The sequence below is a fragment of the Mesoplodon bidens genome, assembly GCF_964165515.1.
Source record: "Mesoplodon bidens genome assembly, contig: HAP1_SCAFFOLD_72, whole genome shotgun sequence".
Lineage (NCBI taxonomy): Eukaryota > Metazoa > Chordata > Mammalia > Artiodactyla > Ziphiidae > Mesoplodon > Mesoplodon bidens.
The window spans coordinates 14637-29981 of NW_027671438.1; the positions used below are offsets into that span (position 1 = coordinate 14637).

The following is a 15345-nucleotide window of genomic DNA, read 5'->3' on the forward strand; positions in this document are numbered from 1 at the left end:
GCAGATCAGTGGAACACCCCTGGATTGCACCCTGCCCCATCCACTTTGCACAGGTCACCTCCACACCACCACAAATCCTGTCTGATTGCTTCTTCACCTGCCAGGCTCTGGGGTGATCAAGGACTGGGAGACAGGCAAGGCTTACTACACAATCACAGGCCAGTCCCTACCTCTCCCCTGGAGCAGTCCTTGGGCCATGTGTTTACGTGAAGGTCACCAGACTAGGAGTCACATCCCAAGTTCCCTAGTCCTGGCTTTTACACCTATTGTTAACTTATCCTTCCTAAAAGTCAAGAGGTGAGGATGTGTAAGCTTATTAAATATAGTATTAAGAGATTAACCTTCCCTGATTTGCTTTACTTCTATAAGTTTGACCTTCTGTTTTGACCTAAAGGTGGTTTCTCTAGGTCTGTGATCTTAGAGTTGGAATAGGGTAGAGACCCTAGGGTGGGGTCATGATGAGCTACTGGACCCTTAACTTTTCCTCCCCTTTAGGCCTTTAGATGGTGCTTGTATGTCAGGGGGCTGCTCTTTCACAACTGCACATTTATGGGAATCTGGTACCACTTTGCCTCCTTCCTTCGATTCAGGGATTTTTCTACACCTACGTCCCACCCTAAGTTCACAGTGTTTGACCATCAGATAGTTACTACCCACAGTCACACCCCTATTCCATTCATCCAAAACTCCTTCTCTGGGGTTAACATAGAGTGGAAGGTAGGTGACCCATGAACATAGCCATTCATTTATATGGGACTGCACTCAACACAGCCCTCAGCAGCCTCCCTGATACTCCCCCCACCTACACACACAGAGCTGGAAATGCCATCCTTGCTGCTGCTCTAGAGTCTAGGAAAAACAGAGGTGGGGGAGGGTGATGCTGTACATTTTATTATGCCTAAGCTAAAAGGGGTTCATAGGGCATATCTCAATCCCAGCCTTCAGCAGAGAGAGAAGGAACTCTTAAGAGCAGATGTTGGATATTCCCTACCAAGAGATCCAGGGGCAAGATTTCTCCTGTTTCTGAACTCAGAGCCCATACTCTATTCCCCCCAAACTTCCATTCACTTGGCTCTGACACTTCCTGGAGCCTGAATTGCAATGTCCGGCCCTATCGTGTAAACCTATCCACTACAGTTGCATAAAGTTCAAAGTAGCATAGAAAAAGGAGAAAGACTGGTTGAACCAGGTCCTTGGGTGTGGGCTTCATAGGTTTTTCCCATCTCATTGTTAGAGTAATTTTGGTTTGTGTAATGACAGTATCATAAGGTGCAATGAAGGGACACGAGACAAGGAGCAAGCTTGTGATGCTACTGTCCACCTCCCTCCATGCCCCTCCCTTCTAGGAGACAAAGTGCACAGCACAGACAGCAGCCATTACACTATGCTTTTATTAGAAAAAAATATATATATATATATGTATATATATATATATATATATGTATGTATTCGGGAACATTAAATATCTTGGATGTGCTAATGAGAAAATCATTTTCTCTACATGGACTGAATTTTTACTTGGAGGTATGTTTTCCTACTAAAGGGAAGACTAAAGAAGGATTTTACTGTCGACCAGGCAAGACACCTCCCCAAAGATGACAATGCCTTGGACAGTAGTGTTGATGGCGGGCTGGGGCACCTGGAATCCTTGGCCCATACTGGCAGGTACTAACTGGAAACAAACTCTTCTTGGGGGGCAAGGATGGGAGGCACCTTAGGCCCAGCTGCTCATCGTCGAACCTTACACTTTTCAAACTATGTTGGTGTCTGACTTCCCTTTCCCTGATAGAACAACTCTGGCCCTTGGAGGTGGCTTTATGACTGCAGGCTGTATAACCCATCATTCTCCTTTGCTCTGGGTAGGAGGTAAGCCTATGGTAGCAGAAACACCCACATACTGGGACTTGGAATTCCAGTTTGTGTTCATTTAACTTTGTGGCATGAAGTCCATGGTGAATTGCTCTTTTTTCTTCTGGGATCTGTCCAACAGCTGTCATGCGTGCCCGACCCTCAGCAGTCTCACTCTTCAAGGTTGATCTGCTTTTGACTGATCCGTGACTCTGGGCAGTGGCTGATATGGGCTTTTTTTTTTGCAGAGCATCTCGACCATTGACTTTTTTCTTGGGGAAAATCCACTTTAAAAATAGCCTCATCCTTTTTCGGAAGAGGCTTTCTGGAGGGCTATGTTTCTTCTCTGGCATGAGCTGGAGACATCTGCTCCCAATAGAGTCTGTTATTCCCCTGACCTGGGCAGGGCGGCTCATACTTCCAGCTTGAGAGGTCCCTAATTCTTTAAACCTTTCTTCATGCTCTCCTGGTTTATGCCTCCTACAGTCCTCTCTTTTGTAAGTAGGGGCAATCATCTTGCTCTGGCTCTTCCATGAGTCTTGGAGTTTTGAAGTTTTGGGCTCCTGCTGCTCTAGGTGGCTCCTTTGGGCTTCCATAAGGCCACTTGGCTCCTGGGAAGCTAACCTGTCTCTGGTGGGGACTCTCTGGGGATGGCACCTGAGAGGTGCCAAGTTGTCTGCAGCAAGGAACCTGTGTTTGGGAAAGTCCTGAAGCTGGTTGTCTGACTGTACCTTTACTTTGGAGTTAAACTCACTGGCAACCTCCATGTTAAGGCATGGCTTACCTGGATGTTGGAAAACAGACAGTCTAGGTAGTAGAAAACTTCTACTGGCCCCTGGCACCTCTAAACTCCTCATATGTACATTTGTGGTTTGGGATTTTGTCAACACTTTGGTTTCCAAGATAACACTAGACTGTGGTTGAAGAGCAGGAGACTCCTTGGCCTCCACAGCCTCCCTGGCCTCTTCACCTCTCAAAGATGGGGATCCTAAGTTCACCTCCATCACTGTTACCCTATGGCAGGGGTCTCGTGAGGCCTGACCACCACTCTCCTCTCTTGGCTCATTCCTGACCATTGCTGAACTTGGACCTGGCTCTAGGCTGTCCCTCTTGACCCCTTCCACACTCTCACTCTTCCAGGTTCTGCCCACAAGGCTGAGTGTGAGGGACTGAGAAGGTGGCCTGCCCTCCTGTCCAGTCAGAGAAGCCTTTGAGGGCCCATGGTAGTCAACAGATGGAACCGCTCCCAGGGTACTCTGGATTTCCTTACACACAGTTGAGGGGACAAGGAGAGGCCTCTTCAGGGTAGGAACTGACTCTTCTGTTATCACCTTCTCTCCTGAATGAGCCCGAGGAGGTTTCTCCAGGAACTCAGCAAACTTGACTGTTGAGTGGGACCCAGACACACAGGTGGCTGAAGGGGAAGTGGCAAACTGCAGAACAGTGGAGGGTTGGAACTTTTTCGACTTAAAGAGATTTATGGGCTTGAGGACCTTGAGGGGTAGGGTCCACCTGTGCTTTACCCAAAACCTTTTAATATGTGCTTCCAGCACCTCTCGAGTGTCTGGATCAGGGAAGGAAACCCTACAGGAGGTGTTCATGCAGGGTTCCCAACCCTTCAAGCAGTATCTTCCACAGGCTCCAGCAGGCACGGCTTTGCACGTCTCACCAGGAGGGTCTTGACATGAGAGCTGATGAAAGTTGCCCTTGCCAGGAAGCCTCCCCAGGCAGCTGTAGGAGAGCAGATGGGGCCAGGATGGCTGGACAGGACAGGCAGGGGTGGGCACCTGCAGCCCAAGAACCCTCCTCTGCCCCCACACTGACTTCTTAATGCTCCTGCTCTCCCTCACCCTAGGGCCTTAGCCACGCCCTCCCATGGCTCCCCCTCCCAGGGCTGGGGTCACATTAGAGGCTCTGGGAGGAAGGACGACCCAGGAGAGAAGGGGAAATGTTCTTTACCTTTGCAGAAGTGAAACCAGGTCGTGAGTCCCCTCCAGTTCTTCCAGGCAATCTCTGCAAGCTGGAAATCAGGAGACTGGGTCATGGTGGTGAAGGCAGAGGCCTAAGAGTCTTTCAGGAGGCTGAGTGCAATGACCCTTTAAGGGAAATCTTTGGAGGATTAGACTCTGGAGCCCAAGTATCAGTGTCCAAGGCCACATGTCCCTGACAGTGATGGTAAGTCTCACTTGAAAAGGGTTTGTCCTTTGCAAAGTGCTTCCACGTTCATTAGGCTCTGTTAATTAGGCTCAGGCTCTGTTTCCTGAGGAATAAGCTCTGCCACTGGCATCCTCAGAGACCGTGAAGCTGGGCCCTCAGGATTAGGAGAGATGGAAGCTAACTCCCGGGTCGTGCAGGGCGAATGGCAAAGGCTTACCTTTCAAAGATCCACTTTTCTTCCTACTCCTGCTCCTCCCCTTCAGCTTTACTTGATGCTGAGAGATAAGAAAAAGTGAGGGGCTAACACCCAACTCTCACTGTCCTCTATCTAGGCAAGCTGTGTTCATGAACAACATGACTTTCTACATTTAACTAAAACTCTGTGGGTTTTTTTCCCCTTTTACTTATTTTTAAAGTGGATAACAATCTTTTCAGTTTTTCTTCTTTGAAGAGTGCAAAGATTTTTTTTTTTTTGGGGGGGTATGCGGGCCTCTCACTGTTGTGGCCTCTCCCGTTGCGGAGCACAGGCTCCGGACGCACAGGTCCAGCGGCCATGGCTCACAGGCCCTGCCACTCCGTGGCACGTGGGATCATCCCGGACCGGGGCACAAACCTGCGTCCCCTGCATTGGCAGGGGGACTCTCAACCACTGCACCACCCGGGAAGCCCAAGAAGGATTTTTTAAGTTTTAATCACCATAGATTTCTTCTGTCACTGTTCCTCTGATCAAGAAACACACACATCCTCAGACCTAAATGCCCACGTGAGCTTTGTCAGATAGGATTCTTCTTCCCAAGGCCAGACCTCTAGTCCAGCCTCTTCTCTCAGGCTCTCAGGGGCTCAGCCCCAACACAGAGGAAGGTCTCACTTGAGACACCCGCTGTGGGAAGGTGGCTGGTGAACCAGGGCTCAGGGGTCAGCCTTCCTGCAGAGATTGAACTCTTCGTAATCCAGTCCTTAACCATTAGTCACTGCATTTGGGACTTGCCCTGGAGCCCTCTACCATACCTGAACTCCTGGTCTAAGATCTTAGGCTAGAAATCCTCATGCCCACTCTAACCCCTCTCTGGCCTGGCTTTTCCCTAGAAGGATGATGTTCTATACTTTTCTGAGAGTTCCCATCTCAGGAGTCTCTCTACGTGGTTTAGAAAAGTGGAAATAAGAGTAAGAAAAAAAGAGAGAATCTCTGCTGGGATTAAGCCAAAGGTTTCTTACCTTCCTGATGTTTCTATGTTTCCTAGGTGGTGCTAAGAATAGATTACTCTGGAAGCAGTGGAGTAACATTAGGAAGAGCCCCAGTCCACACAGGAACCCAAGGATGATATCAATCACCCAGGAAGTTGGGCTGGATCTCAGCCAGATAGCAACAATGTCTTTCAAAGAAAAGAGAATCTCCATCTTCTGAACTGCATTGCTGCCCTCAGGCAACAGAGCACTGGGAGTTCACTTGATGGCAGAACCCCAGGCCTGCATCACAGAGCTGTGGCCTTGTCACAAAGGGCTCCTGAGTGTGGGGGAGGGGCAATACGAGAAATAGGCTGAATCACTGCCCCTCCTTCCCATCCAGACCCACAGACACCTGCACCCTCCTGGGGCTTCCAGATCCCTCCTTCCAACTACTCTCATCCTGTCAGAGAGACCTTAGCCAATTTTCTCTTCATTCCATCTGGAACCTGGTTCCTTCATCCATTTGTGACCTTTAATTGAGGCCCACTAACTTGATAACTCTTGAACATCTTAAGCTGACCCTGGAAGACTGGCTGTTTCACAGACATTTTTACTCAGGATTTCCTTTGTCCTCAGCTCCAACTTTCCCACATCATGTATGTGTCTTGTGTAAACCCAGGGATAGAACTTGAATTTCTTTTACACTTATTTAGTTTTGTGAATTTTGAATAGTGTATGTTTTGCCTCATTTTCTAACAGAGGGAACTACACACAAAAATTAAAATAATTTATTTTTCAAAATTCATGAGTATGAAAGAATTATAAATAGTTATGTAATAGGGAAGAACAAATCTGCCTCCACATGAGATCTTTTTTACTTTAATCTTTATGCTTTGTTGCCTGAGCTAACTCTGTCCATCCCTGTGATCCAGGCTGGCTCTGCACTTTTTGTGAAACAATGTTGCCTAGAGCCTGAAATATACAGGATAGACTATTTCTAAGGCTCTGACTTTTTTTTTTTAATAAATTTATTATTTATTTATTTATTTATGGCTGTGTTGGGTCTTCGTTTCTGTGCGAGGGCTTTCTCTAGTTGCGGCGAGCGGGGGCCACTCTTCATCGTGGTGCGCGGGCCTCTCACTGTCACGGCCTCTCCTGTTGCGGAGCACAGGCTCCAGATGCGCAGGCTCAGTAGTTGTGGCGCACGGGCTTAGTTGCTCCGCGGCATGTGGGATCTTCCCAGACCAGGGCTCGAACCCGTGTCCCCTGCATTGGCAGGCAGATTCTTAACCACTGCGCCACCAGGGAAGCCCCGGCTCTGACTTTTAAGAGCCCATTCATGGAGATAAAAAGTTGCACAACAGAGAATAATAATTTTTTTGTTGGACGTTTACAGGAACACATGATCTGACCAGGATCTGACCCATCTGGCCAGCCCCTAGAACAAAGGATCCAACACCAAGATATTTGCAACAATTAGTCATGCCCCTCCCTCACCTTGCCTTTAAAAAGGCTTTGCTGAAAGCCTTCAGGGAGTTTGGGGTTTTTCCTGGGCATGAGCTACATGTCTTCTTGCATGGCACTGTGTAAACCTTTCTCTGCTTCAAACTCTGATGTTTCAGTATTTAGCCTCACTGTGCATCAGGCACACAGACTTGCATCTGGTAACAGTTAAACCTTCAAATGATGTTTTTGTAAGTTTGTAGTGTTTATAATTCTGGAGTTAGTAAATCTTTAAACTGCACAAAAACTTTTGGGACACACTGCAAACACGCACACACACACGTACTCATGTTCCTTAACCAATCTAGTACTTTCAAATCCAATAATCCATAATTTTCTACTTAAAAAAAAATCTTTCATATGTTGTCTCAACCCAACTTCTTAGTTTGCAATGATAAGACAGTCCCCACTCTCCAGATAAATTTTGAAATATGTGGTCTTAATCCATTAGGGCTGCTATAACAATATACCATAGACTGGGTAGATTAAAAACAACAGACATTTATTACCACAGTTCTGGAGGCTGGGAAGCCCAAGATCAAGTCACCAGTATGGCCACCTCGTAGTGAGAGCTCTCTTCCTGGTTCACAGCTGGAGCCTTCTCTCTGTATCCTCATATGATGGGAGGAGGCTAGAGACATCTCTGGAGTCTCTTTTATAAGGCACTAATCCCATTCATGAAAGCTCATAAGCACTTTTGCACGGCCCCGCCTCCTATCTTTAAGAGGTAGGATTTCAACATGTAAATTTTGAGAGAACATTAACATTCAGACATGTGCACTCATTCTATACCCGGAAGCTAGGAATGGGTTAGGGTGAGCCAAGGTCCTGACCCTAAAGGGCTGTAGGGTGAAGAGTAGGACTAGGGGTCAAACCCTTGGGGCTGAGCCAGGTCTTGAGCAGCCTCTTCAGATATTCCTAGTGTGTTATGGATGTATTCTCTTTTCTGAGTGTGCCTTGCCTTTCCTGCCCCATCCTCCCAGGCCCCTGAAGCTTCAAGTCCAGCCTGAACCATATAGAAAGGGAGCTTTGAGTCTTACACAAAATTCCCTTATGACATCCCTTAGCAGTAACACAAGATTCACTGAAGGATTCACATGGTAAATATGTCTTAATGCCCCATGAGGGCTTTAAAATAATGTGTATTCTCTGCTTGTTGGTCATAATTTTATACAGTTTTAGTGGGAACGTGGGCATGTGAGGTTATTTGGCTATATTGCCATGAATGTGCACTTTCACAAACATATCTCCTACATCTACTATTTTTCCTACAGTCTTTTCCTCCCATATGATATTCTCACCTTAATTCAACCTTTTATCAAAATTTAGACTGAGGTCTGTCACCATGTGGACATGCTTTGTAACAAAATAGCTTCAACTGAGGAGGTCAGTGGAAGGCCTGGACCAGCTATCTTGGTTCCATGATAGTAAGCAAAGGATCGCAAACTACCAGGTTAAGCTTAAGCACAAAGCAAAGTTGATTTAAGCATAGGTACACTCTCAGAGAGGGAGAGAAAGAAGGAGAGAGCAAGAGCAGGCTGTTTCTGAGAACAGGCTATTTCAGCGAAGTGAAGCAAGCCCAAAGCAAAGTATATCGAAGCAAAGGTACACTCTCGGGATGGGGCGGGGGGATGGGTGTACTGTTTCTGCAAATTGAAAGCAGAATTCCTATAAAGGCTTACGAGTGCTTCTTTTTTTTTTTAAAGAAGATGTTGGGGGTAGGAGTTTTTATTAATTAATTAATTTATTTATTTTTGCTGTGTTGGGTCTTCATTTCTGTGCGAGGGCTTTCTCTAGTTGTGGCAAGCGGGGGCCACTCTTCATCGCGGTGCGCGGGCCTCTCACTATCGCGGCCTCTTGTTGCGGAGCACAGGCTCCAGACGCGCAGGCTCAGTAGTCGTGGCTCACGGGCCTAGTTGCTCCGCGGCATGTGGGATCCTCCCAGACCAGGGCTCGAACCCGTGTCCCCTGCATTAGCAGGCAGATTCTCAACCACTGCGCCACCAGGGAAGCCCCTTACGAGCGCTTTTAAGGAGCATTTTGCAGAGAGGCGGGGGTGAGTGACAAGGATCATTATTTGACTGACAGTCCTGAGCTATGTAACAAGTTTTCTGCTGCGCATGCTCTCATCCTTGAATCCCCAAGAAATGCCTACTGGGTGGGGGGAGGGGCAAAACCACATGTAATTTATGGTAATTATGGTATAATGAGTTTGGATTTACTATAGGGTATACGCCTGTCTGGTCTGGGCATGCACAGCCTGGAGAAGTCCCCTTGTGTTACTGTGCCTCTCTTTATCAGGATAAGCTGCCCACCACCAGACCACAGTCTCTCCCGTTCTGGGTGGAGTCAAGGGAGAGTCCCCAGACGGCTGCGTGTGACTCAATTTCTTCTTCTTGTCTTTCTCACCACCCTCACCTCCTTGCTGCTAATGTCTGACTAACTACCTAACAGGTCTTCTTTGCATTCATATTTGCTCCCTAAATTTTCTCTATTACTTTATTTTCAATATGTTTTGTTTGATGGGGTTTTTTTTTGGAAATTTAAAAATCTTATGATAACATTTACCTTGATTTCTTTAATTATTCTTCTACTGTTATTGATTTCTGCCATCTTATTTTATGCTTTATTTTCTACATTTTCTTTATTGTTTCTTTTTTTCCCGTCTTTGGCATCTTCCATTTTACAGGTCAAGGGTACTTATGTTTGTTTGACATTTGGGAATTTTTAATATTGTAATGGTTTTATACCTTGAATTATGTTAATTTTCTCCTCAATTTCTTACCCGTGGATGAAAAATGTTCCCTGCCATATCAGTAGACAAAGGATGTTGCAGTCATCAAGTCAGATGTCAAAGCAGGAACCCTCAACTGTGCACCTTGAGGGGATTCGGGATGGAGAAAAACAGGGTACTGATTCTAGAGTTAAGGTGCATATCAAAGGAATGATTTCACGGAGCCCAGATTCTTTCATCTTCTCATACATAGAAAAGTGCTACAGTCCTTAACTTGAGATGTCTAGTTTTCTTTAATTAATAGTAACCTTTTGATGTTCTGACTACCTGGTTTTGGTTGACTCCTCCCTTAGGTCTTCTGAGCAGTTCCTCAGAGTGATCTGACAGGCTGTGTTCTGGGCTTAAGTCCTCAGAAAATCTGCCAAATAAAACATAATTCTCCTTTTGGGTTGTGCATAGTTTTCAGTCAGCAGTCTTGGCAACCAATGAAGGGGCCCAGAGCAGACTTTTCTTCTTTGCCTGAACTCTATGAGGATCCAGAGTCCTGGCACCAGCAGAGGCTTCTTGGGCCTGTCCGCTTTCTCAGAGAGTCCAGACGAATTTGGGTGAGTATCTCCTGGTTCTTGGATCTCCAGTTTTGGTTGATGATCCTAAGTTTTATTCAGTGGTGTTCAACTCTTGAGTAGTAGGTTATCCTTGAAACTTGGTTTCAAGAAGAAGTACTTGGGTCATCCTCAGTGAAAGACACTGGGAAGATTTTTACTCAGTTTAAACACTGAGAGCTTATCCTCAGTAGAAAAACACTGGGAAGACTTCTGCTCAAGTGGGTTAGCCTCACTTAAAAGACACTGGGAAGATCTTGCTCAGTGTAGACACTGTGGTTTATCCTCAGCTGAAAGACTGGGGAGACTTTGCTCAGGTGAAAGACACTGAGTAAAAGTTGGACTGGGTAATTAGGTGGAAGACTAACCTGTCTTCCTTGAATTGGCTACTTTAATAGAGTTTGTCAAAATAAAAGTGATCTTCACAAATTGAACTCAGAATGGGGAACTTAGCTTTCAATACAAAAAGAAAGGGAACAACAGATTTCCAGCCTCCAACGGATATCCTGGCCATGTTTATGTCCATACAAAATTTACATTTACAAGTGCTTACTTACTTGGGACTTAAAGAAAATCTTGCCCTAAAAATGACTAAGATAGGACTCTTTTATTGCATATGCAGTTAAGTTAGAAAAAGCTGGCTCGATAAAAACATCTTTTCAGAATTCTGACTTCAAAAAAACAAAAGGCTTTCTAGGGGAAACTTGCATTTCTCTTCCTGTGTCTTTGAAATGTAAGTGTTCTGATATTCTTCTCTGTGTGTGTGTGTGTGTGTGTGTGTGTGTGTTTTGAGAACTTGGTCACTACCATCCAAAAGTACTTATATGGTGTACATTTGGCAGCCAGTCAAATAGACTGGGATTCTGAGCAGTCTTTTGTCTGGCTGTACAACTCTCAGGGGCTTTTTGCCATCTTAACCTTCATTGTGTCAGCCTGTACAACAAAGACCATTACTTTCTTAAACTACTTTTGGGAGTAAACTTTCTGCATCTTATTTAGCCAGCATCCTTTACACTCTTTTGTGGGGAAGCCTCTTGCGTCTTATTGGTTTGAGTCACTATTAAGGTATACCTCATTTATGGCCAGATGATGGATCCTTCAAATTGGAGAAACTTCTAAATTGGTAAATTTTTAGAGAGCTCTCATTATAAACAGCTGTTTCATTGGCTCCTATGGGGGGGCGGAAATGCTGGAAATTAGTCATATAATGGTTAACCTAAAAACTCCTTTAGTTTCAAACAAACCCAAAAAATTGGTTTGGGAAACCTTATTTGTGGTCTCTGCTTCCCCTAAATGGGTCTTACAGATGCTAATAAAAACATTAGAATAATTATTGTTAATTAGGTTAAGTAACAGGGAAAAAAACTGAAGGAAAAGCCTAAAAACTTTTTCCCAACAAGGTGGAAATTTTAAAGGGACTTCTCCTAAATGAATAAGAAATCTTTAGATGGTTATTTTAAAGTGGGATAAATAAAACAGACATTAATGAGATAAATCAAAGATTGGATACAATACTACCTAAGATTGGATGGGCCAAAGGGATCTCCTACTTGTCATCAACATTAAAGGGCCAGACCCAAACAAGTCTGCTCTATTTACCCCAGTTTAAAGTACGTATATTTTATTACATGTAAATTTTATACACGTAAAATTACACTGAGATACCTGACCAACAATTACTTGGGGCAAAAGTTAGACCAATTAATCAAGTTAAAAGATTGACAAAAGTGCCTGAGTCCCTTGGTTCAACCACTCTCTGGGGACCCCAGAGTCTTTATAAAAATTGGTATGTTTAAATGGGCATTGTGTAAGATAATTACCTCTCTTTTGCCTAATTATATTGTGTGGGATAGACATGTTTCACTGGGGAATTCTTCCCCTGCCTGATATTATAAGACGGCATATGAAGGAAATATTAATTAAACATACTAAAGGAAACCAGTGGGATTACCTGAGCCTATACAATATAAAGTAAGAACTGACAGCTAATATTTAAGGGATAATAAAAATAAATAATGGAGACTTTACTCTGGGTCTAACCTGTGCACTCAGAAAGAGGGTCTTTGTTGAATGCCTTATGCAAGTTTAGAAGGTATGATCAATTAAACCATAAAGTTCTAGACTATAGAATTCTGAAATTTCAGTCTAGTTGGAAATCTTCTCACTGAGACAGAAAAGCAAGTTAAAGAAAACGTAGTTGGGCAAATCAATCTTTTAATATTATTTAGGTGACAGGCCAGTTCTTTGGGGAATTAAAAGCAACTGTCTTTGTCTTGCAAATCGGTACAAATCAGAAATGTAAATACAGACCACAATGACCTGAGACTGAGCCTAATTAGCTAAATTAGGTAGAACCTGAAACCAAGGTTAAAAAAGGGGAAAAAGTGGCCTTTTAAAACTCAAACTGCTGATTAGTCAGTCAAGAAGACGGAGGAGTAGGAAGATGTGGAGTTCATATCTCCCCACAAATGCATCAAGAATACATCTACAAATGGAACAATTCTCCCAGAGCACCTGATAAACACTAGCAGAGGACCTCAGGCACCTAAAAGGACAAGAAAGATCCCCACGTAAGCAGGTAGGATGAAAGAAAGAAGAAGGGAAAAGGAAGAGCAGATGAAGTGGGACGTGACCTGTGACCCTGGGCGGGGGAGCGGAGCTGAAGGTGAGAAGAGGTTCCCCGCATCTGGGGAAGCAGCGGGGAGAGAAGCTGGGGCAGAAGGAGAAATTTGGTGGCTCAGAGAACAGTGCAGCAACCAGTCTGTGGCAGGCAGGAGAGAGTGAGGCCTACACAAGTGGTCTGGCCACAGCTCTGCATGCCCCGGCCACTGGGGACCACTGGTGCACACGGGGGCTGAGTGTTGGAATGTGGGGTTTGAAGAGCAGACCCAGGAAGGGGAATGATGTTGGCTGTGAGGAGACAGCTCAAGGGGATAGGAGTGAGGAGCTCCACAACAAGGAATGCTCCTGGAGGAAGCCCAGACCAGCAGAGAAGCAAAGTGCCACTGCTGCGTGATGCACAAAGGGCGGGGCCCCCATTGCAGCCTCTCTCCTCACGCACTGGCCCCTGCCTCCACAGGCACTAGGAAGGGCTCCTGCCAGAGTGGCTCACGGGCCCCCAGCCATCATCACCTCAGCACTCTCCTGCTTGGGTGGCCCATTTGCCCAGCTTGCCACCTTGACTCCCTCCTGCCTGACAGGCTCGTACATCCCATAGCCACCCAGCACCCTCTCACCTGGGCAGCCTGCCTGCCCTGATTGCCGCTTCTACATCCTCCTGCCTGACAAGCTCGTGTGCTCCAGCAGCCTTGGGAGCAGACGCCAGTGGGTGGCCCACATGCAGAGACGGGGCTGAAGCCACAGCTGAGTTCCAGGGAACATGCAACTAAGGAAGAAGAGCTGAAATCTCTCCTCATGGCTGTGCAAATCATGGCATTACACTTCCTCTGATGGCTTCCTAAATTCAGCACCTGGGAACATCCCAATGGACAAGTGCTCCTGCAGCTGAGACAGGTCTGGCTTTAGCAGCTGTGGGTTTTGTGGGCACATACATGCTGGGGTTTGGCCAGGCCAGAGTCTGAGCTGCCTCCGTATCTCACATAGTGGGTCCAGGTACATAATTACTGCAGTCCTGGGACCTGACCTCAGTGGATCTGGGCCAGTGGCCTGGTGAAAATGATGCCTGAGTCACCAGGGCCAGTTGCCGCCATAACCACGGTTAAGGTGGGACTGAGAGCAGTACCAACAGCAGTGTACTTTGTAAGCCTACACAATGGGCAGAAAGGAGACAAAACAGAGCATACCCACAGGTGAACACCTCCAGAGGAGGAATACTCAATGGCTTCTATCCCAGTGGGGGTGCTCCAGTCCTCCCGACCTCACACCGCAGATCAGAAACACAGCTAAGAAACAGACCTGAGGGCCTCTGCTCCAACGACTAGGGATCAGAACCCAACCCTGACAAGGCAGTGACAGCCACAGAGGAAAGGGAAACTTCTGCTGAATAAAAATCAAAATTAAGAAAATCAACAGGAAGGATCAAACTTGGAAAATGTTTGCAATATCAATATCTGGCAAAGAACTCATATACAGATTAAAGAATTTTTACACTTCAAAAATAAAAAGACAATCCAATGGGAGAAAATGGCAAAAATATATTTATGGATATGTTTTATATATATAAATGTAAAGTATATGTATCCATGAATATATGCCTATTGGCTATTTGCATGTCTTCCTTTTATTTTTAAGTGCCTAATTACATTTTATATATATATACACACACTATTACATATAAAATAGGTAACTAATAAGAACCTACTCTATAGCACAGGGAACTCTATTCAGTACTCTGTAATGACCTATATGGGAATAGAAACTAAAAAAGAGTGGATATATGTATAACAGACTCACTTTGCTGTACAGCAGAAACTAACACAACATTGTAAATCAACTATACTCCAAAAAATTAATTAAAATATTTACATATATTGTATACAACATATATATTAACTATATATTATTTATATATATTAGAGATTGCTCCATCAAAGACGTACAAATTATAATTATGATGAGATACCACTACATACCACTATAATGTCTAAAATTTAAAAAACTGTTAATATCAAGTTTTGGTGTGGACCTAGAGAAACATGAATACATTGTTAATGGGCTTGTAGCATGAAAGCTTTAAAGTTAAATATACATTTACATATGACCAAGCAATTACCTAATAGTTCATACTTATCCAAGAGATATGAAGTCGTAGGTCACACAAATTTGTTCACAAAAATGTGTAACACCATTATTCATAATAGGTAAAACTGGATATGACCACAATATCCAAGATTTTTTTTAAAACATCTTTATTGGAGTATAATTGCTTTACAGTGGTGTGTTAGTTTCTGCTTTATAACAAAGTGAATCAGTTATACATATACATATGTTCCCATATCTCATCCCTCTTGCATCTCCCTCCCTCCCACCCTCCCTATCCCGCCCCTCTAGGTGGTCACAAAGCACCGAGCTGATTTTCCTGTGCTATGCGGCTGCTTCCCACTAGCTATCTATTTAACGTTTGCTAGTGTATATATGTCCATGTCACTCTCTCACTTTGTCACAGCTTACCCTTCCCCCTCCCCATATCCTCAAGTCCATTCTCTAGTAGGTCTGTGTCTTTATTCCCATCTTACCTCTAGGTTCTTCATGACCTTTTTTTTTTTTTCTTAGATTCCATATATATGTGTTAGCATACGGTATTTGTTTTTCTCTTTCTGACTTACTTCACTCTTATGACAGACTCTAGGTCCATCCACCTCACTACAAATACAT

At 44.7% G+C, this 15345-nt stretch overlaps 1 protein-coding gene across 3 annotated transcripts; it reads right to left on the minus strand.

Moving 5' to 3' along the window:
- Positions 1-1512: 1512 nt before the first annotated feature.
- Positions 1513-14026, minus strand: LOC308611354 (spermatogenesis-associated protein 31A6-like). 3 transcript variants are annotated; one of them, XM_081260174.1, is made up of 3 exons: positions 13815-14026; positions 4223-4280; positions 1513-3868 (listed from the first exon to the last, which is right to left on the minus strand). In XM_081260174.1, the coding sequence occupies exon 3, from the start codon at positions 3447-3449 to the stop codon at positions 1563-1565; it is 1887 nt and encodes a 628-aa protein (XP_081116300.1). In that variant the 5' UTR covers positions 3450-3868; positions 4223-4280; positions 13815-14026; the 3' UTR covers positions 1513-1562. The 3 variants fall into 3 exon arrangements, with proteins under 3 accessions (XP_081116300.1, XP_081116301.1, XP_081116299.1); XM_081260175.1 differs by lacking the exon at positions 13815-14026 and having other exon boundaries at positions 1513-3579; positions 3808-3868; positions 4223-4467; XM_081260173.1 differs by lacking the exon at positions 13815-14026 and having other exon boundaries at positions 4223-4467.
- Between the last annotated feature and the right edge of the window lie 1319 nt (positions 14027-15345).

Coding starts and splice junctions, on each gene's coding strand:
- LOC308611354 (XM_081260174.1), bottom strand. CDS start 3,449: ATGAACACCTCCTGTAGGGTTTCCTTCCCTGATCCAGACACTCGAGAG.